Source organism: Lonchura striata, chromosome 9, assembly GCF_046129695.1.
Source record: "Lonchura striata isolate bLonStr1 chromosome 9, bLonStr1.mat, whole genome shotgun sequence".
Classification (NCBI taxonomy): domain Eukaryota; kingdom Metazoa; phylum Chordata; class Aves; order Passeriformes; family Estrildidae; genus Lonchura; species Lonchura striata.
This window is the reverse complement of record NC_134611.1, coordinates 21,977,911-22,002,881: the sequence shown is the minus strand read 5'-3', so window position 1 is coordinate 22,002,881 and position 24,971 is coordinate 21,977,911. Positions and strand designations below refer to the sequence as shown.

The following is a 24,971-nucleotide window of genomic DNA, read 5'->3' as shown; positions in this document are numbered from 1 at the left end:
TTAAAATATGAATATTCTTGCAGAATATTTCATTTAAGTTATTTACTCAGATGAGAGTATCTAAAGATTTTGAGATTTTGTAGGTACCCCAAATTCTTACCTGTGTACAGTGTGTGCATCTTAAAGAGAAGGGTGAGTATTAAAAATATACATGTGTTATATTTGCATTCTCTCAATGTCTCTCTCAGCACACCTCTGGTTCCTAGTAGGACTTTTGCCTTTGATTCTGCCAAAGGCATCCACACTTCACATGATTTATTTTCGATTTATCTTTTTGGGAACACATATACTCACAGCTGGGACATTGATAAAAATCTCACCAACATTAGGTGTTTCATTTAAATGATTATTTGAATGAGGCTGTAAGGCTGTAGAAAATTCAATGCATTTTAATTTTAAAGTGTCCAATCACATAGCAGTATGCTGAGCAAGTTAGGTAACAATTTTATTAAACTTCCAAATACACAGTGAAAATAGTAAGGCCTCTTTCAGTTTCTCAGCATCTTCACATGAGCTTCCCTAAAATATGAAGAGGTGGGTCGAACTGGCTCTTGAGGAGGAAAGATTAGTCAGAAGGTAACTGCCAACTTACAGCCCTTAATTTTGCATCTTCTTTGCTGCTGGAGTGTAGCCAAAAAACTACTTGGGTCATCAGACATAGCAGCTAGCTTGCTACTTAAGTAAATTCTAATGTCTGCATAGAAAAAAAAGCTACCCACTCATGAGATTTTTCTGATCATATCACAGATGGGAGCACTGCAGACCTGCCATCAGGAGGTTCAGTGCATAGTGGCACTGTTGTTTGCTGAATTTTTGGCCTGGCTGGGAAATACCAGGGGATGACAGGAAATATATATGAATAGATCAGTAGAAAACATGGATTTTTATCTTCATTTCTTGAAAAGTTCTGTGCCTGACAGAAAGTAGAGTTTCTGTCTTTGATAATGGACTACTTTATTATAATTTTCACTGCAGAATTATTTATATATGAAACATTTTTTTCCAAATGAAAGATTCTGGTGGGGATGGATCCCACTGGTCTTGCTTTGGCCGTTGAAAAGATAGCATACTTTTAGCCCTGTGAACATTTGCAGATTGTCTCTGATCAGGAGGTGAGCCTTCCCATTGGTCAGGGTGGTTTGGGACTGTAAAGAAGTGCTCCTCTTTGTGAAGTCCCACACCTAGACCAATACCTAGGGAAATACTATTTATATATATATATAGTATTAAAATACAAAAAATATTTAGGGACTGATAGTCTCCCCCATGCAGCTGGCCTTTAAAGCCATCAGATAATGTCCTGAAGGTAGGACAAGCCTTATAGCTTGTTCCTACACATCTTCCTAACTACCACACCCTCACCTCTCAGTACAGCCTAACTGAAGAGTGGTTTGTGCAAAATCAGGTAAATTATCACTGATTTTCATTATATCACTATGAGGATAATGGTGCACAGAGAGAGAGTGGGTGAGCTGTGGAGGATGCAACCTGGCTGACAAAATCATTTACTTCTACCAAGCAACCCTCTGGCACCAGCAATGTCACATGATGAAGTAGATCACAGGGCTCTGAAGTGTAAGAAGGGAGGGGTTTTTCTCTCTGCTCTCTGAGTCACAATTTTCTCCTTTACTAGCACTGATACTGCTAGCTGTCTTGAACCTTCAAAATCCAAGGAAGTGAATTAAAAGGAGCCCTGGGAACAAGAGAAGAGATAGGATGGACTTCTCAGAGATGCTCAGAGACAGATTTGACCTGGGAAATTGCTAGCTGGTGGAGTGTAGGGGTTAGGAAACTGATGAAGTTATTCATTCTGTATTTTGTCTATTTTATGCTGAACTTGTTTTCTAATAAGTTAAGCAGCTTTGCTGCTCAGTAATTGGGGAAATATATACCTAGGGGCAGTCAAAGTCTGGAAAGGATCTTAGGGTTCCTTTCAGTCAACAGCTGCTCATTCCCTCTGTGGGAACAGCCTACATGCCTTGAACATCTTTGTCTCCAGTTGGCTTTCCCTCTCAGAGGGGCACCCTGCAGAGGGTTGCCTGTATTATTGTGAAAATAAAGAGCAATTAGCAAGGTGCTCAAAGAACTGTGGTTAAAAGGACTTTGTGTATCTGGGCAGAGAATTTGATAAGAGAAAAATTTCTAAAGGTGGAGGAAAAAATTCACAAATTTGTGTAGCCTTTTGCCTGCCTTGTTTTTCTTATGTGGTCTTGAGAATCAATAATGTGTCAGCACCCTGGTGAAAAGCTTTTGCTACAGGTCATAGCATGTGTCTGAAATATCATAGAATTAGATATATCCTTTTTCTGTTAGCTTCTCCAATAATGTATTGGCCCCCTCTGCTTTCTCTTTATATTAAATCAGTGTGGAAAGCACAGAAATACAGCAGGGGCATGCCAATTCCACAAGGGCTTGCAGGCATTGTTAGAAAGAAGTACTGCCAAAAATTACTATCTGTTCTCATCTTCTCTTGGTTTCAGTCTTTATTTCCATGCAGTCATATATTTGTTTTCACTCATTAGTAAAGAGACTAAAGGTTGAACTAGGGTAGGTTTCCTATTAAATATAAAATCCCAGATATTCTATCAAATTTCCAGGGAAGTCTTTAGCCACATAGGTAATTTTCATTACAATTTGAAGGGTTTACCTGAAATACTGAAATTTTCAACAGTCTGTCATAAAATGGACATACTACTTCTAGTCATGTTAAATATTTGAACTTCCCTGAAGTGCTCTATACAGATGCTGTATTCTCTTTCATTGTACATATGCTTTGGGGAACTCTTATTCCATTCCCTTTTCACTGTTCAGAAGTTACCACATCTTAATTAGAGTGCCCCAAGTCATGGGGGATGCATCAGATCTTTTTTTTTCTTGACCATTCACCTTTTTTTCAGTTGCATTGAGAATTAGCAGGATTCTCATTAGGTCACATTTCAATTTCATTTTCATTTATGCACATTTCCACGTCTGTGATGTCTGTCTGTACACTTCTGTGTAAGCAGGGCCGAGGTAGCTCCACTGCTGCCCTGGTAGTGCTGACACGGTGCTCAGTCTGACATAGTAGAAGGGCACTTACAAAACCAAGTAAATCCCTTGTTTTCTACAGGTGCAGCAAGTTCTTACGTGCAACCTGCTTAGCTTTCTGCTCCCATCAAAGACACAATTTGTGTTATTTTACAAAGAAAAAGGTTTGTTTATAAACTTTGGGTTTTCTTTGTACAAGGGTGTTAGAACCTAACAACAATCTAGGCCTGATTTTGAAGTTGTAGCCCAGTGTACTCACTGAAATCCATGAAATAATCTCATTAAATAGGCGAATCTCATTGGTAGAAGCAGGATCACCATATGAAAATAACTGCCTTTAAAAATAAGCATCTCCATTTAGCCTGGGATTAGAATCTTTGGTGTTTTCTGCTCATGCTGATTTTCGTAAGTAATACATAGAGCAAATCATAGCATTTTCAAACTTTTATCAACATCTTTCTATACTTAGTTGTGTGCTGGTAATGTTTTGCCTGTTTTTGTGTTGCTCTGTTGTATCTAATTTCCCCTTCCTTTAAAACACAAAGAGGAGATCTCTCTGTAAGGTAGCAAGGCACAGAAAGTGCTTTATTCAGGTTTGCTACAACTGAATAATAAACCTACTAATATCCCCTACTTGTCCCATTTTCAAATACTCAAATATATGCATTTTAAGTGAAAGTGAAGGAGGAAAACAATGGATGGTTTAAGATTGTTAAATTATTTACTGGAGAGTAAATTCCCTGAAAAAAGAAGAGAGAAGAGAAGCAGAATTGCAGGTCAGCAGTGTCAAGACATTCTGCATTGCTTGTCTTTATCATCATGCAGAATCTTTTTATTAAGGCAGTGCAGAAAGAATAGATTTATGGACTGAAGGTACAATCTTTCATATGTCCATATCCATCTAGATTGACAGTTCCTACCAACTTGAATTTCCCAGGAGAGGCAGTGTTACTGGTGTCAGTGGATGGCATCATTTACTTCAGTGTTCCATTATTAAATTGATAACAAGATAATTCCTCTGCTTCTCAGAGACATGACAGGTTTTACAATTGTTAACTTTCTTATTGCATGGGATTTGATGTTCTAGGTAGTTTTTAATAAGAAGCTTATTTTTATTTCAGTTCTGCAACAAATCAAAATTTACAAGAATGTACAGGAAGAGAGAAAACAGGCTGAGTGTACAAGGCAGCAAAATCAGGCTGGTTTCCAGAGCGTTATTTTTATAGCAGCAAATGTTTGTGCTCCTGTTGTTTTTCAATACTGCACATTTGAGTGTATTTGTGCAGTACAGAATGTTTGTTGTGCTTGTACTCCTGTCTTGTACAGTGGGTGTTAGAAGTGTTCTGTACATTGGTAATTCTGGCTCTGTTTTTTTGAGGGGGATCATCTCATCAGCCAGTGACCATTTTGAAAAGCAGAGGGTGGCCATTGGTAGCACTGGATAGCACAAAACCTCCAAGAACTTTTCTGCTGGCTCAGTGTGGCACAGCTGGGACTCATCCTCGACTTGGTGCTGTGTAAGAGGCAGGGTTAGAGAGGAAGGCTGTTGGTGTGAGTCTTGAGAAGTGGAACATCTCGAATGGAACCCAAAAATCTTGTGTTGCTGTTGTTCCCCCCTCGCTGCCAGCTCTTTGCGGGCAGCCTGGCCTACGGCCGGTGTGTTTGGCTCACTCATGTGAAGAACTACGAGAAACCCATCTGCAGGTGTTTTTTCCATGCAGGTATTTACAAGGTTAGTTACTGTGTCATGGAAATGGCAAAGGAGTGCCCTATAAACTGTTCTTTGTGGACTGCTTGCCAAGTACCTGGTGGCCCTGTGCTCTTGTAGCTGCACTTGGGCAGGACCTTCAGGAAAGGTTCTGAGCGCTGGCTTGTTACGGTGTGCGGGTGAGAGATGGTGTGGGGCAGCACTGAGTGAAGGTCCCCTCCTTCTGACAGATGGGGAATTTAATGCTGTGAAACAGTGATGCAGCTGCCAAGTTCTCCTCTCCTTATGTTTGTGTAGATGTAGGTGCCTTTTCCTCTGATGAGTGGTGAACTGAACATCTTATTTTTGCCATTGCTCTAGAAAGATTGTATCATCACTGCCAAACTCCTTCTTACTAAATGCTTCCTGAGGAATTTTGATTTAAAATGTTTGTGTTTGTACAGACTGAGCAGGTCGTGTGGCAAGGCTGTACTGTTTCAAAGGAAAAAATGTGTCTTGAAAGGAAGTTTGAGGTCTTTCCATCTGACCCAAACACAAATACCTTTTGAAGTTTAGCTTGATTAGCATTAATTCTGTGGGTATTGAAATCTGGTTCTTAATAAAATCTTCAATCTCTGCACCCCATCTTTAAACACCAGTTATCCTGTTCCTTATCTCTGCCTCCCAAACAAATAGCTGTTAAAAAGCCCACTCCTTCAGCCTTCTTGAAAGCTCCTCTTGATTTTACAGCTTTCAGGGGAGCGGTCTTTAAAGATGATGCTAAGAATCTCTTTCTGGTTTTGCACTTGAAAAATAAAATACTGTGTCTTTTTGTCAGTATTTGAGAAATCAGAGAGGGGTGCATGTTGTGGCCAGCAGCAGTGTCTAAACAGAGCATCTATGGACATGATGCAGAACTGCCCTCAAGTCTGGTGCAGCAATAAGAAGGTACAGGTAGAAAAGAGCAAGCAGAATTTATGGTGGCTGGTTTCCTGTAGTGCAGGGAGATTATGCACAGTCTGGAAGAGGAGGTTCTGAACAGATGCAGACTCTGGCCAGTGTGTGATGACCAAAATAAATATGGTTATCACAGGCATGAGGATTGTAATTTCATTCTGTATGTTCAGAATTTTTCTTAAATTTGTAGGAATTGACAGTGTTCACATTTAAATCCAGATTGCTGAGACTTTTCTTCAGGCTGTTCGAGTGTACTGAAGCTCCCTTACTCCCTGCAGAGCAGTACTGGACAAATGGTAATTGTCAATGTAGAGTTTTACTGCTTTCGGCTTTAAATAGATGTGACCCAAACTAGACCCAGTTGTTGTTTTGTTTTTGTTTTTTTTTTCTCCTTCTTTTTGTTTTGCAGCCTCTTGCAGTGAATTCTGTATGCTAGGAAAGAAGGATCACTTGAAAACGTACACAGTGGCAAACCTCATCCTTATTATTTCTTTTCGTTCTATTGCATTCATGAGACATCCACACAGAGATAATGGATGAGGAAAAGAACATTCACAAGGGAAATAGATTCTAGTTTAAGCTTCCAGGGGATTATTATAAACAGGGAGAAAAATATTTTAAGGATTATGAGAAGTACCTTGTCAGTGTTCTTTTAAGTAGAACAACTACTAATGCATTAGTCACAGAATTGTGTGAAATGTAGCTTTTTACTGCTTTAGCTACAGTATATTCATCTTATAATGGTGTCCTAACTGGTACATTACATACCCTCCCTTTTCCACCTCCCTTCCCTCCAACAACAAGCAAGTTTTATTGAGGACCTCTTTGTTCCATGAACGATCAGGAAAATGCTGAACACAGAACAGTGTGTGATGTTGCAAACGTGCATTTGTCACTTTATAGGCATTTGGAGGAATTGTCAGTCACATGTGGTGCCGGGGTGAAAAGCCCTTGTCTGGTGGCATCTGTCACAGTGATGGTCAGGGAGGGACAGAGTCTGCAGGGCTGCTGCCCTCCCCGGCCTGGGGAGGGGCGGCAGCATCTCCCACAACAGGCAAAACAGCAGTTTGGGTGGAGGAGAAGAGGGAACAGCCTATACCAGCTATGATTTTGATCTGGAATAAGGAATGGGCCAGGGGTCCCACTGTGCTTCAATCATGCACAGTTTGCAGGCAGCCCACACTCGAGCTGTGACAAAGCTGCAATTTAGCCAACCCTCATTTACCACTTACCACACTTTAGCAGCAGCTTCATTGTGAGATCTGTCAGGAGTCTACTTTTGTAAGCTGGGAAGCATGTGCAGCCTCACACTTGTGGCTCCAACCACTGTAATTAGCTCACGTCAGGTTGCCACTGAAAATTGGAGGAATCAAAAGGGAGGATGTGCTCTCTGCAGATGCTCCTGGGCAGGGCCACATGCTGGACCTCCATGAGATAGCACCTGTTTGGGGCTATTAAATTTGCAGGGTTGGTAATGTGGTACATGGCATTGTAGGTACTGAAAATATGAGTGAGAAGAGACTTAGAAGCTGAAATGTGATACAGTTCTCATTTATTACTTTCCAATAAAACCTCTGCCTGTTATCACTTGTAATTCTTACTTTGTTCTTGCTGTTCTCTTTTAGGTAGATAATAGTCTATATTTTCTTTATAAATTTCCATGTGTGATTTTACGAGTAGATCTGAACCTCAGGCATCACCAATAGTTCCCCTAAATGTTCACACATGACAGTTGATTATTTTTCTCGGGCACTGAATCCAAATGAAAAGACTGTGAAGGTGTTTTGGGGAAAAACAGTCACTTGAGACAAGACAGTTTTGTTAGCACAGAGTACTGGGGGATATTCTTCCACCTAGGAAATAAGTTTATTTTCAAATTATAAAAGAACACTGGGGGAAAAAAAAAAACCAAACCAAAAAAAAACCCATAAAATCCCTACTGTTTTTAAATTTTCATTATTCCCTCTGAGATCATGGCTTTCCCGTTAACAGTCATGGCAAAAATGTAATTTTTGTTTTGAGTTATTTTTGTTGTAAACCACTGCTTCTGTCAAAAAGTATGAGCTTAATTTTAAATATGAATCCTAAAACTAATCAATATTAAATAAACATGTTATCTTAATTAACAGCTCTTTGAAACATCACAGATCATGTTCCTCCTCTTTTGTACACTCCCAGCAGAATTTTCAAATTTCATTAGTAACACTTGATGTAACCTAACTCAACTACTTATGAATTTAAGTCAGCTGCCCTTGTTGTCTTACAACTTTCCCCAATGAAAAATTCGGTTTGTTTTAAAGCTCAATTGTGCAGATTTCTGATGTACTTTGGATTGTGACTGCAACTGTGAAAATCCTTATCATGCTGTCAGTGTCTGAGCTGCTGGGTTGTTTTTTTTGTTTTAGTTGGTTTATAAAAAGCATGAAATTGACAAGATACAGTTTCTAGATAAATTCCAGTTGCTTTAAATTTTTCTCATATATAATTTCTTAGGCAGATTTTTCATAAATTTTGCTTTTAAAATTGAAGTCCTTTAAAAAAGATTCCTGTTTATTACCGGAGCCCTCAGTTTATTTTGAATATTCAAATAGGACACAGAACAGATTTTGTTTCATTAACATTTGACCTATACAGCTATATAAGATTTTTCCCTATTTAAAAAATTACGGTATAGGAGAGAGACTCTTTTTCCCTGTCAGAGGGGAATTAAAGCGTGGGCAGTAATGATTGTGTGTGCTTAATGAAGAGTTTAGTCTTATATTTATGCCAGAGGTGAGCACAAATGGGCACCTGCAGGCAAGGCAGGCACTTCATCAAACACTTCCCTCTCACCAGACTGCCATCCTGCAAACAGCAGCCAGAAGGGTGGGTGGGTGGGTGGGCAGTCTGCAGGTAGGTGGGCTCATTGTAGAGACTCATCAGAGCAAAACAATGGAAATAATGATGATGATACATGGTATTTCCTTTTAAATTAATAGAATGTAACCTCACCATGTCCAATTTTCTCCATACCTGCCTTACTTTCCAAAGTGTGTTTCCCCTCCCTTCTGAAGATACTAAATATCTCCTCCTTCTTATGTAGATAATTTGGGAGTTTACAGTTTCTAGCAATTGTGTGTATTGGACAATTTTTCTACACCATGCTTTTCAGTATTTATTTGAAATGAATGAGTCATTAACCCTCAGAATTACAGGAAAGTTCAAGAGAAGTGTTAAAATGAGGGGGTGGCAGATTAAGCCAACCCTAGATATTAATGAGACAGTAAAACTTGTTTGGAAAACAAGATTAAAATCAAATGTCACATTGCCTGTCAATCACACTTTCATGTGAAATGAAATTTATATGTAAGAGGGCTAAATAAACAAGAGCATGGCCAGACATTTCTCTATTCTCCTCTCCTCGTGTTTCCTTTGAACACAGACTATAGACTTCTATTAAGTTCTTTCTCTGATATCTTTTCTATGTAACCTTTTAGCTGCTGCAATAGTTTCTTGTTGCATTTTTTTTCCAAACATCATCCTTCTAAGAAGTTCTTCATGCAGGAGTTTCTGGGCTGATTTATTTGCTGATCTTACCTCAAATATATCAACCTCAGAATTTCAACCTTTGAGTCCAGAACACATGATTTTATTTTAGTCTTAAATGGAAACTAGAACTGTCACTTGAACTGGGTATTGACCAGAGGAGTAGTTAACATTCATTTAACAGTAAATAGCACTGTATGCAACTGGTACATTGTGTGTTTAGGTGCCCCCCCACACCCTGAAGAATCCTGTTAGATTTTATTTTACATAAAAACATGAACCTCAGGAAATATTCTAGAGGGAGCAGCAGCTAGAAGCAGAATCTGGACTTGAAAGGTGCTCGGTGTAATGAAAAAGAATGGCAATTACACAGAATAGCTTTGGGGAGCTGGGGCCAGTCAGTGCATAGGCAATAGAATCTGCATTGTGGGATAACAAAAGCTGGAGGTTCCCTGGGCCATTCTCTCAATCCTGCAGAACTTCCCCACATCCTGAAAGTCTCCTCCCAGTTACCTCTGGGACACAGAGTAGTTCTGGCTGCCTTTCACTGTTCTGAACTTGCATGGTAAGAGACTCCAGGGTCTGGATTTGATGTGTCCTGGATTCCTGAAGTCATCTGGAATATTGTGTTCATACACTGCCACACTGGAATGTAAATTCATGCACTGATGTCTTTCCTACCTCTAAATAGTCAAAATGCTTCTGTCATTTGTATTAACAGTAGATAACAACTTCATTCCTCAGACATCAAGAACAAGTATGTCTGACAGCTTTGTGGTTGGCTCTGTGTGACTTCATTGTCACTGTGTCGCACGGCAGAGAGAACACACATGGATAGGACCTTCTTTAAAACCCAGGGATATAATAGATGAGTTTGTTCACTGTTTCTTGTCCCCAGTGGAGTCTGCAGCTGTATTTCATTCTCTAGCTCCTGGCAGACAGCTGGTAGTTCCCATATGCAGGCTGTGCAGTTCATGTCTAGAGTCACAGGAATGTACAGTATTACAATAATGTATGTGTGCTCTTTCCAGGTTCTGATTGCCAGCATCATGTGCAGCTATAGCAGGGAGGACTGGACTGAACTTTCAAAAATGGCTCAGGTAATGGTTTCCTAAATCTGTTTCCACATATTTTTTTTAAAATTCTCCTTGAAAACAAGAGCTGCAGTAAGGAATTTCTTGAAAGAAATAGATTCAAAGAGAAAAATGAGAGTTTAAAACATGTCCATTATAATTTCTTTATTCTGTGTTTTCATTAAAATGATGGAAATGTAAATTTAAAGGAAATCTTTTCCATAAAAATGGTCCCTTGGATTTTTAAGCAGTACCTAGAAAGCCTTTAGTCTTTGAGTCTATATACTTTTTATTTGCATTTTAAGCAAACTGTATATTATGACAGATGCCCTGATAAAATTTAATTCTACCTTTGAGAACCCAACTTGATCTTACCTTGCCTAGAGGCACACTAGTTTGACAGCACCAGAAGAAATTTTGAATATAAAACTCTTGAATATTTAAAGTATAAAGGGCTCATTTAATGCTATTCTAGTTTTAATACAGACTTTCAAAAATGATAGCTGAGAAAGTCAGCATCTGTAATAGCAGTCAGCAGGCTTTCTATAATATAAATCCAATCTTACAGAAATGCAAACAGACTATGCACCTGAAATTTCTATTCAATTTGAGGAAAAAACTATTTAATAACATGTACCTGTGTCCATAGGGAGTAGTATAAGAAATACCTATCAGGACTGCACTAATTTCATTCAGAAATTAGTATCTATATCTGAATATAGGAAAGGTGTCTATAACTGAATGGAAAGCAAAGTTGTTACATTTAAATTAAAGCATGTTTTCCACATAAAGTATCTAGAGGAAATTAAAAGCATAGTATTAACAAATTTAAGTAAAGAAAAAATCACCTTATTGTTATTGCTAGCACTACCTCAGATTTAAATGTTTAAATTATAAATATGCTTTTATATATGTATGGGTAGATGTGTAAATATTTTGAATTAGTGTTTTCATATGGCAGACTGTTTGGACATCACTGTTGCTTTACTCAGTGTCCTAAGCCCTCCTGTGGTTATGTAGGGTGACACTTCTCAATTTTCTTTGAACATTTTTAACCTATGAGGAGAAAAGTCACTTTGGGGACTTAGGGAAGTGAAATTAAACATTTTCAGTAGCTAGCTTGGTGATCTTCAACACTATTTCAATTTTTACCTATATATACCTAATTGACCATGACATCATATTTTGAGATCTATGCTTGACAGAAGCAGTGCCACTTTTAAACAGATTAGGATGAATGGCTTTACTGTGCCATTTGCTCCTGTTTTTTCAATCGAGTGGTACTGCTGCCCAACTTTAAGATACATATTTCCAATCCATGCTTGTATTTATGCTACCCCTTTAGAAAAGGAGTGGTTCTTTAAATGCAGGCAATGGTGTGTAACCTGTGTGATAGAAGATTCTTCTGGGAAGTAGTTGCTGGTGTCTGCCCTGTGGAGAGCAGCACTAGTTTGGGGCGCCCTGGAATGCGCAGCTGAAGAGCAGGGCTGTTTAATCGCACGTAGGATCCTGCCTAGGAGGTAATAGATGTGGCTTTCACAGGAGCAGAAGCCCCAGAAGGTCCCACAGTGTCTCAGCAGGAGGACGACCTATTCATCCAAAAGGTCAGCTTGTCAGGGAGGCCGAGAGCCCCGGCGTGGCCCGGCTCGCGGGGCCGGCCGGGGCGGGGAGGCTTCCTGCCAGTGATGGATGGCTTCTCCTGCTCACGCACTGTGGGAGCTGCTGAACCGTGGCCACACAGCAGGCAAAGTTACTCCAGCTCAATAAGCAAAACAAAATGCAGATGCAGAACAAAGCCCTAGTTAGAGTCTCTGGAAAGCAACAGGAGGGATGTTCGTGTCAGGCTGGAGCAGTTCAGAAAGGAAGAGGAGCGTGTCTGCGTGCTGCCCTCGGACAGCTCGGCTCCTTCCCCTTTTAATTGTAACTATTAGCATGACTAATATCTTTGTTTAGACTTTTTTTATTAACCTCCTGTTCTTCAGAAACAAATTTACTTCATGACGAAAGCTATGGCACAGTACAGGTGCCTGCAGAAAATCTGGAGACTGAATCCATTAAAGCAAAAAGGAAACATATATTACAGAGTTACAGTTCTTCAGAGCACAGCAACACCTGTGTAACACTGCCTGCCAAAGCTCTTAGTGCTGCTCTTAGGCCCTGTAATTGCATTTAATTTTTAACATTTTCCAGAACCAACTCTTTATTCTACTCAAATCTTTTTACTTTTTTTTTTTTTTGCTCTAATTCCTTGAGAATCTTTGGAAACACCATCAGTTTTTGAAATTTTTATCTCTAATGATCAATATGCTTCTTTTCTAGGGTATTATAACCATAGCTTTTTCTCTTAAAAAAGAAAAATTAGTCAAGTGTCTGAAGAAATCTATGTAACATGAACAGTAAACACTACAGGAAAGAATACATTACTTGAAATTAGTTTTTAATTTTTTTTCCTTCCACATGTTTCATAGGTTGCTGGTGCTGATGCGCTGGAGTTAAATTTATCATGTCCTCATGGTATGGGGGAGCGAGGCATGGGACTGGCCTGTGGGCAGGTAGGACTGTAACCACAATCTATTTAATGTCTCTTCAGCAGTCTGCACTGCCACACTGATAGTTACACCACAGGGGGCAAGACACAAGCTGCAGATTACCAGCTTGAGATTTTTAGGTTGAATGTGTTTAAATATTTATTGATGAGAGAAAATAAAAAAGAAGCTGAGAATGTAAAAAATGCTTGGTTTTTCTGAGAACAAAAATGCATTATGTATTTGACAATACATGATGAAAACAAATCTTTCAAAAAAGCACATTGAATTTGTTGATTTCCATTTCAGTGCCCTGTAGATGTCTTTTAAATCACAAGCTAGTAATTACTGCATATATCAGTAATGATTTTGAAGGACATGAGATATGCACACATTTCATTTCACAATTTTTAACATATGAACCTAACTGTATTTCAGAATCACAGAAGAGTGCATACATTCTGGTAGTACCATGTACAGATAACACCTTCTCTTGTAGGAGCCTGTGTTCTGTTACCTATAGATTTGGTGGTTTATAGGGTTGAGATTGGAATTATCCATGCCTGATGTCTCTGCTGTGTAGAAATCTGTTGCAGAGTTCATGAGTACATCCCATGACTTTAGTTAGGAGAATGTGTGTTGTTTCGCCCATGGAAAGAAAATATACACAAACCTTAATTCTCATTCTAATACCTTTTTGAAGTTTGTAGATTTTTGCTTGTTTTGGTCATGGCTTGAAAATTGGTTTGGCTCTGAAAAATGCCCAAATATGGTGAATTGAAAGCCTCTAAAAAATCTTGGTTCACAGTCTACCAGGAGGGATTTTTGATTTCCCATCTTAATACATTTTGGGGACAGGGAGAAGAAGAGGAGGAAGGGGATGCAGAGTGGGAATCATGATTATATATCCTAAAGCTGACATATTATTATTCACCTGGCCCTTTTGTAGAGGGCTAGTAAGCATCTGAATTCATCCTCCCTTGCTTAGTTAAACACAAAACTCATAAGGCCTGAGGTGTAGTTAGGTAAACCATTCACTTTCTAAAACCAGTGAAGCTGTAATCTGTGCGACACTTCAAATGGACACACTTCAAGTATAGCTTTATCATAGCAATACTGTCAGGCACAGTGCCCTGGGTATTTTGTTGCTTTCTGTGAACAAATAATGTCAATCTAGTCCATGTTGTGTATTATTATTATTTTTAATGAAAGTAATCTGGATGCTTTTTATGGACAGTGGTCATTTACTGAAATTGTGATTAAAAATGGGAGGGAATCATAAAAGCACTCTAGGATAACACTAGCAAAACAATAGTAGTTATTATTTTTTTTTCCCTGAATTGCATTCAACAACAAATTGCTATTTTAGCCATCTTTATAAGGTCTTGAAGAAATTCTCTCCTTTCAGTCTGCAGAGCATAACTCAGTAGTTTGGTGTGTCCCTGCCTTAGAAGTCAGGACTCTGTGGAAGGTGCAGTCTGGTCAGGGAGAGCCCTGGAGGTTCCAAAATGAAGCAGGTTCCTTTCAAGCATGAGGTTTCTTATTTTTTTTTTAGGTATGTGTTATTTCCAGCTCTCAGTGGTTGGAGTAATGTATGCATGTGAAGTTGCTTAGATGTGTAGTCAGTAGGGAGCTGTCTGGCTACATGAGTTTTTACATACCTTTCAGCTATTGTAAAATCAGAGAAGCAAATGCAAAATCTGAGCACTCAGGGCTATCATGTGGATTTGTGACTCTCCATGGAGGAGATCAGATCCATGAAGAAGGAAGATTACATACACATGTATATTTTATAATAATAACATTTCTGTCTTCCCCACACAGTATGGATATTCTTTGGAATCTTTAATATATACTACTCTTGCTTAAACATTTTCCTGTGTTTTCTTATCTGTCTTATGAAAATGAGAACTCAGAAAAGAATCAACTCTTTTAGATGAATAAATGAATAAAACAAGCCATGTTTAGAGAGCCAGATCCTGATGTTCTTCCTCAGAGTTGGCTAAAATTAAATTATAGTGATTTTAAATGTAGATTATTGAAGCAAGGGATGGGGATAAACTGGATTAAGTAGTGATATGTGCAACAAGATTTATCAGTAGCCCTTCAGGAGGCTTCCATGTACAGTGGCCCCAGGAGACTCCATCAGAACATACAGAAGTGCTAGATAGCATTTTGGTATTTTAGAATTATTTTTTTCTTCCCCTCAGAGCTGAAGTCAAATAAGTCATACATGGGTGGTGTGAGGAAGACAGGGCTCGGATATGCTCGGGAAAAAACCACCACTCAATATCTGGAAGTCAGGGCATGAGGCTTTGAGAGGCAGAGCAGCTTTCCTGGTTGTACAGCGAAGCAGGTTTTCTTAAATCTTTTTGATAACATAATCCACGCCTTCATAGGAATTTTTTTTCAAGGATTAGGTCTCTTTCATGCCTAAGCACATTAAATCCTCAGGAGACTACAGAAATTGCTGAGATGAAGAATAATGGCAGAAAAATGTATATTTTTTACTATTTGTAATGTCTAACATGTTCTGCTTTTTTGTTGTTGTTTAAAAAAAATGGAAAGGAAAGGTTAATTACACTGTCTACTTTTTCTTCTCATTACAATTCCTATGGTGTGCCCACAGGGTAAGTGTAGAAATCTGGGAACATCAGATCTGTTTTTTCTCTATCCTATTTTGTTGTCTAGTATCAAACGCTTTCACTGTTTTATATCAACCACAAATTAAAAAAGATCCTGTTATATCCAAATCATATATATAAAAGTCAGTTCTAAGTATGGCTGTTTGTTTTATACTGAATTACAGTTCTCAGCTTTTATTTGATTTTAATTCTAAGTCATTAGTGCAGACACTCTGGCGCCCAAACAGCGTAGCTAGCCAGAGGGTAATATTAAGAGGTATCTGTACTGCAGCCAATAAGTTACTTAAAGCTGGTTCTGTATAAAATGTCAATTATATTTACTAATGCTGATTAATGATAATAAAATTAAGGTTTGTATTCTTTTGTAACAATCTGCAATGCTATAAAAGTGGATATCATTAAAAATTGTGATAGAGTTTGTCATTAAGTTTACCAACACTGATGCACAGATTTTCCTTGAATCAGATAACCTATGTGTACAAAACATTTAATAGTAAACATAAAGACAACATGGTGAACAGCAGATTATTATAAAATTACAGAGTCACTTCCCCACTATAGTTCAATCCTGTATTAATCTTAACATAATATTATGAAAATAATAAAACAAGTATGTGAGATGGTAGCACTAATATTTCAATGCCTAACTTGTGATGCACTTTTTGTATTTGTGGTGCACTTTTTGTCCTTCACTGGAAACCATGCAAAGATGTTTTAACTTTTTTTTCTTACTTATCGTTCTAAAAATATTCAGAATTATTGTCATGTGAAACCAACAAATTTAAGTGTTTGGTTTTTCTTTTATTTTGGTCTAAAGGTCAACAAGTTTCTCCAACTGCTCTGCCAAGAATGTATAGTTAAATTGAGTCAGTAATCTGGGTTCACTTTGCGTTCCTGCTAGGATGAAACCCCACGCCTGAGAGCTGTAATGGGAATCTCCCAATAAACATTAGAACAAGACTGATTAGGACAAGAGGTACCCAAAGTCTTCAAAATTATCAGTAAGTCTCCTTGGCCCAGTGGACAGTGAAAAACAGCAGAGGGAAGGAAAGAGCAGCTTACAACTACCTGAAGGGACATATCCCCTCAAGATGCTGCAAGAGTAGCTACAAATCAAAGATTATTCTCTGTTATGTCATATGATAGAGCAAGGGGCAAATTGCAGGCTGAATGTTTCAAATTGTGCATTAGGAAAAGAATTCCCTAACAAGGTGATGCAGATGAGAAATGTATTGTCTGGTGGAGCTGTGTACTCTCCATCTCTGGAGATTTTAGTGCTCAGGCAGGCAAAGCTGTGGCCAACCTCACTGGTGTGAGTGCCAGTCAAGTGGGACCTTCCAGTACCTGCCCTCCTGGAGTCCATTCAGACAACCATTTCTGTGGATTCACCCTGTTCAATTCCTAACCAAAGGCACTGTATTCTTTGTACCAAGAATAGAAAATGAGTACTGTACAAAAGGACTTGGTTGTTCACTTGCAGTGAGATAATCAGTATGTACAAGGTCTCAAGTCAAAAGCTAATCTCATATTCAAATATCTTAGCCTTAGTGCTATAAGCAAATATTGCAAAAGTTAATAGTATCCTCGTGTATAACTATTTCTCATTAATTAGTCATACCTTCTAACCCCCAAAATAGAAAAAATCTTTGCCTATCTCAGCATTTCAGCTCTAGGTTTGGGGAATTAAATTTGAGTTTTTTTAGTTTATATTGAAGAAGGAATGTATATGTCTCTTGTGAGCACTGAAATCCAGATTCTGGTGGTTTAACTATTCAGATCATATGTAAAATGAACTTGCTTTGTGGTTCTTTTCTTAACTTTATTTTCATTTTGCTTCACTTGTACTTGCTACAGTGTCTGCTGCTGGCTGTGCTTGTGTTTATTGCCTGCAATTAGGAGGCAAGTTTTATAAAAGCCTACATTGCCTCATTCAGAGGACAACAAATCTGTCAAAAACAAAAAGAAAAAAAACCCCAAAGCCCTGGTTACTCTGCGAAGATGAGAGCTGACTGCATGGCACAATTAGATTTGCTCTGCTGTACCTTGGAAATGGGAAAGATGAGGCTGCTTTTTAATTGAAGTGCACAGCATAGCACGCTAATTCGCTGTTGCTCTGCCAGCAAGGAGCTTGAAGTATTTTAAATAAATGATGCCCCAAACAGAATTTGATTATATCTGTGTTCACGTGACATTCTACTATCAGCCTACAATAATATGCTAGTTAAGTAAAATTCATTGAGTCCTGCAGGCAGTATTAGTTCTCGTTCTTCTCTTCTGTATCAGTTATTGCAACAAATTAATGCAAAGTACAGCAGAGTGGTGCTACACTGGGCTCTAGCAGCAGTGTGGACATTGTCATCCAAAATCCAGTATAAACCAGCATGAGTGAGGTTCGTGCTGATGTTTGTGGTGGAGTTTTAGGATTCGTAGATCTTGTTTTACTCTTGCATTGGCTGCTGTCATCTATTTTGGCTGGTTCTTCACAATATAATGCTAGCTGATCTCAGTGTCTTTGCATCTGCCACTGCCCTCTCTTGCTTTGGGGCATTGTCTTAACTAAATAAATTCTTTCAGTCATAGTTTCTCAGAGTCCAAACTTTTTCAAAGGCACTGTAAATTCTATAAAACTGGATAACTGGGGAGAGGAGGAGAATTGCCTGCTGCTCAAGCAAATGGCTATGAAGAGGAGCCTTGGTAGTTCAACTGAGGGAAAAGCTCAACAGAAGCAAGAAACTCAGTTCCTGAGAAACAAGCATTCCTTGGCTGAGGCAGTGATGCTGTTACTCTGTGTGCAGGGATGTTCTGCACTGGGCATTGTTTGGCTGGGAGGGAATCTAGGATGTGCAGGGAGAAGGGATTCTGCTGATTGCCTGCTTCAACTCCTACAAATGTAGACATAAACATACTTTTTCACAGGTCAGGAGATGTGTTTTGTGGACTTATGTTCATGGTATCGCACTGATCATGGTCCAGCATCATCCTTTATGATAATTTGGTTTTGTTGTTTTTTTGGATTGGTTTTTAATCTTCCCTGTTGTCAGATGTCTCTTTCTTTTCTTTTTCTATTTCTTCATTCTTCAAAACTCTTCTCATAAACTAAATCCTTTTGCCAAGTTCCTTTCAAAGTAAAAATTGATTCATGAGCTATTTCACTGGAAATCTGAGCAGGAAAAGCTTGCTGGTTTTATGGTCACCCCTGGGTAGGTGACATCATTCACCTTCCCCCAGTACCTGAGAATTCATTTCTTTTCTGTTATCATTGCATGATTCAGGTGTAATTAAATGTTGTGATCTAAATTGATTTCTTGTATGCGTCCTTTATGTCCTCATGTATGCTGTCTTTTAAAAGGAGACAATACTTAATAGTGAGGTACAACAGTTAATTGGTGTTTTGTCTGAAGAATTCTGCTTTTTATACACTCAAGGAGAAATGAATTGAAATGCAAAGTTTAATAAATTCATCATCAGAACTCTATTCTGTAATTTCAATATTGTGGTTTGACAACATTTAATCCACTGTTATTGCTTTGAAGGATTTCTAATTGAATTACTCAAAAGACAAAATGGAAAATAAAAAGGGATTATAAATTCTGCAGTAATGTTAACAGCCATACCAACTTGCTGAAAGTTTTTAATTACATGCTATGGCTGTTAATAAGGTTTGAAATACTGTTTATGTGTGGTGATTTATATTTATGTAAGGAAAGCATTCTCTACAGAATGTATTTCCTTAGCAAATGTAAAAGTGATTGTGTTTCCTTGAAAATGATGAAGACATGAAAGCTATTTGGGTTTACCCTTAATTTTAAATCTTACTATGATGGAAGCGTTTCTGTTGAAATTCACATTATGGGTGACAGATGTCACAGAGAAGGTTAGTTTGGTCACAGTATCAGTGACCCGGCACTGTTTTGCTGTTTTAATGACACTTCAAGATTTTGACTGTTTTAATGACATTTCAGTGGCCTAACAGCAATAAAGTATATATGGTGAGTGCTTCCCATAAAGGAACAACCCTTTATTTTTTTCTTTTAAATCAAATAGCAACCTGTACTTGTTCTTGAAATTGTATTTTAATGCCCTGAGATGTTTTTTACGTTTTCCCTGATAAGAGGGAAATGTAGAAAACTTGAGCAAATGCCCGGGCCTTTTGGAGTGCCTTTGGATATGTGATTGCACTGTGAGGCATTGCAGTATTTTGTAGTCATGATAGCTGTTAAACAGGATTTGCTGGAAACAAAGTGATCACCAACAAATAACTGTGCAGGTAAAATAAAATATTTTAAGATTGTTTATCTTGGTGCACATTAGTAATTTTTTTCTTTCTGAGGTTGCAGTTTTATGCCAGTGTTTGATAAAGTTAATTAGCAATATATTAACTAGTCTCTTCACTGCCTACATGAGATTTTTCAGGATTAGACTCATATTTCTTTAAATTTTACCTCAGCTCCTAGGAAATCTAGTTTGCTGGAAAGCTTGCTCCTTACAGTAGCCAAATCTGAATACATGCCCACTTGGTGACCATTTTAAAACTGAGTGGCAAGTTCTTCTCAGAGCATAAGTTTTAAATTCCCTAGTTTTGTGTTTCAAAGGTTTATGTTTTCCTCAATTATTTAGTATTTTCTGCCTTATTATAATAGGAAAGGACAGAGCTTGCCTGGCTGACCACAAGAGAAAGCTATTTGTAGCTGCAGCCTTCATATATTCGAATTCTGTGCTTCCCTTTAGAATATTTCACATATGACGTAAACCTAATCAAACCCTTATGCCTTCTAGCAGATGACCTCTGCATGAACCAAAGTGCTGAAATATTATTTAATCATGCTGCATACCACTTTTTACAATGCTATGAGAAACATTGTTTTGGCTGGCTAGGAACAACCAATATAAAATATTTTGTTCTGTCAGGGTAAAAAGGCATTTTTATTAGTCAACACTTTACCTAGACCAGCACTGTTAAATAAATCTTTCCAGTCAATGTGTCCAAGAAGTTTACTAATGGTAAATGTGCAGTTTTGTATTTTTTACTTGGAATATTTATGCCCAGTTGACATTGGAACAAATAATTTGGTATTTTTTACTGCCAACTGTGCATAAACCTTTCAGGTCAACTATTAGTGGTCTTTAGTCTTGAAACCAAAGGAAATAATCTGAGTTAAATGCCTTTTATATTGCATTAAAATCAATAACTGTAAGTACTCATAGCTAAAGTTTTAACAGACCTATCATAATGAAACAAAAGGACTGTTTTCACTATCATGTAAGGAAGGTAACTATAAGCAAATATAAAATATCTTCTAGTTAATTTTTAAGTTAGAAAGTTTTCTAACAAAGATGTTTCTTCTGGTTGCTTAAATAGCATTTTTTAAATTAAACATAGGTAGGTGAAACAAAGCCCAAACATTGAGAATAAGGAAACACACTATGGCTCAGCCACCTTGACAGAGAGAGGGATCAGTTTTCAAAACAAATTCAGTTATTTTGCTCTTTGTGCTGGGGAGAAAAAAAAAAGCTTTTCTGTAATTCGAAAAAGGAGTAATTACAAAGCTGACTAAAGGCAATAACCAACCTTTCAAGTCTCAGTTGTGCTTGATCTTGATGTCCCTCTAATTGCTGTTCTTACTCCCAACACAAATATGTTTTTTACCTTCCTGTACTGGTCAATCAAAAATCTCCAGCTCATTTTTGACCTTGTCTGCACATGGGTTTTCAGTTATGAGGTGCAGCATTATCCAGAAGGGGTGTAGGAGTGCCATGCTGCTAATAAGATGTCCAAAGAGCATCTCCCACACAGCAGTTTGATAAATGGATTCTTGAATTTGGATGCTGACCTATGTTAAAATTGGCAGCTTTTAGATTAGATAAGTGAAAAACCCATTGGAGTGGGTTCTTTTTGTTTGGCTTATTTTTGTCTGTTTTTGACATACATAAAGCATCATTTGTTTGTGCAGCTCCAGTGAGTACTACAATAAATAAATACTGTAACAAGGTACTTTTCCAATTCTTTTTTAAAATAAAGTTAGGCAATCAAAGGTTATTTGTCTTGGGCTTTTAGCATCTTTCAAAAGTTGTAATTAAAGAGCTGACATAGGGAGAAATAGTTGTGATACCGAAAGAGAATAAGAAAGAAAAAGAAGAAACGGATCTGCTAAAATTTAAAAATTTCTTGCAATTCTGATTCTGCAGAAACCCTTTATGTGTCTTTTAGGATTTATTTTGTTATATGGCTTTGAATTTAAAGTTTCTTTTTTATGTAAACCAATTTATTCTTTCAGTTTTTCAAAGCAGTATGAGAAAAGCCTGTGACTCCTTTGAGAAGTAGGAGCCCCAGTCTTTTGTTGGCTTTTCTCAATGCCTGCTGTTATCTCTCTCCATATCAACAGGGTCTCAGAGTTATGACTTCTCAGTTCAGCCGTGCCCAAAACCTGGACCTAATCCAGAGTGACTTGATTTAGCCCAGTGACACGTTGGTATCACTGGAAGAAAAGGAGAATCTCAATTAGGCTCCTCCAAGTGGAACTTGCAGTGACAGATCTGAAGGAGTAGCTGATCAAATTTTGACACCTTGCTTGCAGCTTTACTTTAAATTAATAAAGTCCAAGCAAAGTGACAGGAGTTTTTTAGTTCTTAAAACTTATCACAGGAAAAAGAAAGTTCAGGCAGGTCTCTCAATTCTCACTTAGATTTTTACCTTAGCAGAAACATTATGAATCGGGAGTCATTACTGTCTGTAAGGTTTAGGGTTTTTTTTTTTTTTTATTGAATTTAAAGATAAATATATGTCTTTACATGGTCTTCAAGTGGTAATGTTTTTGCCTAATTGATAAATCTATAACCAAAAGAATGAATGTAGTCTGAAAAATGAATGGGATTTTCCAAGGTATACTTCTACATCTTAATATGCAGTATTTTGTAAGAAAAAATGTGTTTGTTTCATTAGTAGGACATTCTTAGTTATGTAAGTCATATGATATCTTCTCAGTTTAAAAATATTACAGTTTTTATTCCAATAATAAGGAAGATATTTTGCTGTGTAAAAACAACATAAATGTCTTCATTTACTCAGTAGACTTGTTTCAAAATACTTTTTTTAAAGAAAGGAGCATTTTAGAGTGTGTAAGTGAATAGAAAATAAGTATGTCCTTGAATTAAATCAGCGAACAATAGTCACAGTGCACATTGTTGCTATGGTAGTTTAGTGAAATGGTAACTATGTGGAATTTGCTTAATTTTTCTCATCTGAATTTCTGATCTTTTAGAAATGCTTCCAAAAACCCCACCTCTACAACCTCCCTTCACATTGAAAAGACCTCTTGTTTAGAAGTGCAAATTAATTAATAAAAGGTGAAGGCTTAAGTGGGATGAAACATTTTTATTCTCCTAGAAAAAAAATTGAAATTATTTATGATTGGATTAATTGCTATCCTGAATAGAATTTTCCTGTACCATTTTATAGGAGATATTTAATGACATTTTGAAGTTTGGGAGGTTGGATCTTTTTTGGGTTTTTTTTTTGGCTAAAGTAGTATATCTTGGATCTTATGACAAAAAGCAATACAGTATTGACTGGAAAAGAGTCCTGAATTCTATCATTATCTCTAAAAATTTATTGTGTGGCATTGGTTTCACATCGCATCACATCATGGATTCTTGCTGGAGGGATATAAGCTCTCAACCAGCAGCTACATTTTTGTGAGGCTGTCCAGGCTAACCCAAAACCTCTGATGTAATTTAGGCCAGTTTTTTTAATTTTTCCTAATATATATAGATAGCTTCACATACAACAGTGAAAACTGTTATTCCTGCCTTAGGTTAAACTGCTTCATTTCTTTCTTTTTGACAGCTGCGGTCAATAGATGTTGACCAAAAGCTGTCAAATTTCCTGAGAAATGAGGAAGAATTTTTTACTCTAGATGAGAAGCTGGGAGTTATTCATCTTCTATCCTGGGAAATCCTTCCCTTATTTTGACAGGCTTTAAACAAATTGCTAGCTTTAATTAAGTTTGAAATGGGACAAATGCACAACCTAAACTGCTCCTTTCGAGGATGTAGGAAGACAGTAAAACTAACCATGAGATTCTGCAATGGTGAGTCTTGCTACAGACTGTAATTTTGTGTTTAGCTAGTGGAAATTGGAAGTTTTCTGTAGGTTTAGAGAGAGACCATTTTATGGAGACAATGCTGTCCTCTCATACAAGGAAGGAGAAGAGATAGTGGTATAAAGAATAAATAGTAAAATGCACACACATATATATAAAAGTGGTGAAAGCTACGGATACTGATGTGCAATGCTTTAAGGTGGAATTCCCATACTTTTACTTTTTCTTCATATTTTAATGAATAGCAAAGAGAGTTGGGTGTGAGTTATTAATAAATAAGAGAGTTGTGTTTTTCCTGTTAGTAGGGTTGGGGTTTTTTTTTGTTGTTTTTGTTTTGTTTTTTTTTAAAGTTATGATTTTCTAATGTTTTTTCTAATGGTTTTCTGGACAAGAAATACAGGATGAACATATTTAAACTAACAGCTTGTTAGGCTCATTACATTTATGGGATCTCTGTAAAAGATGCAGATCCACAGGTACACATTGAACCAAGTAGAGTGGATTGAATGTGTGAGGGGTCTATACAAATTATCATTGCTCACTTTCTAAAGCTGCTCCAAATACATCCTCCCCCTGCTACATCATTCTTGTAATCATAAAAGCTCTCCCTCCTTTTCCCATAGCTATGGGTACTATTTTGAAAAATCTATCTACTGCTCAGAAGTTACCTGTAGAACATGTTTTCATGTAAAAAGTTCCTCCAATGCTAATAGATCCAACAGGAATACAAGATTTCTTTCCAAAGAGCCAGTACAGAAAGAAAATCTGCCATGAGAAGGATGCACTGTTGTTGCACATGCTTACTCTTGCCTATCTGTACATAATAAAAAAGACAAATGAAGTCCTCTGTAACTTACTATCAGCATTTAAAAGTACAAAAATGTTGACATAATGCATTGTTTAAAAGTCATAGGCAACAAATATACATCAGAGTAGTCTTGTGGCCACCAAAGTTTTGACATGTATGAGGAAGATTAGACTCACTTTTGCATTAAATACAATAAAGTATTTTAATTTCTGAAACTTTGTTGTTTAGGTCATTGTAGTCAATGATATATGAGATTTAAGGACTTTACATGCAAGGTCTTACTGCACCTTGCAACAATCTTTGTACCATCTAGAACTTCCCATCATCTCCATCAGGATAACGGGCCAGCACAAATCATCAGCGTGATGTGTGGTGATAAATCCAATAGGTCTATGTAAAGAAGCCTTCATACACATATAAAGTCAGGATTTTGTCTGAGAAAAGTTGTGTTCATTCTTTCCACAACTGTACGAGTCCTTGTCCTGCTCTTAGTGAGACAGAACTGCCACTATTATTTAGGGACAGCCTGAAGATTGCAAGATATGGTCCATGTTCTGTAGTACTAATTAGACAAAATCAACTGATGTGCTCTACTGAGTGTTGACCTTTCTTATGAAGTTCTTAG

General features: G+C 37.5%; 1 protein-coding gene across 2 annotated transcripts in view; it reads left to right on the top strand.

Moving 5' to 3' along the window:
• Positions 1–24,971, top strand: part of DPYD (dihydropyrimidine dehydrogenase) — a 336,858-nt gene that overhangs the window by 217,514 nt on the left and 94,373 nt on the right. For both annotated transcript variants that reach the window (XM_021525458.1, XM_021525448.1), the window contains 2 exons: positions 10,228–10,296; positions 12,738–12,821. In XM_021525458.1, the coding sequence (XP_021381133.1) occupies positions 10,228–10,296; positions 12,738–12,821 (153 nt within the window). The remainder of the gene's footprint in view (positions 1–10,227; positions 10,297–12,737; positions 12,822–24,971) is intronic.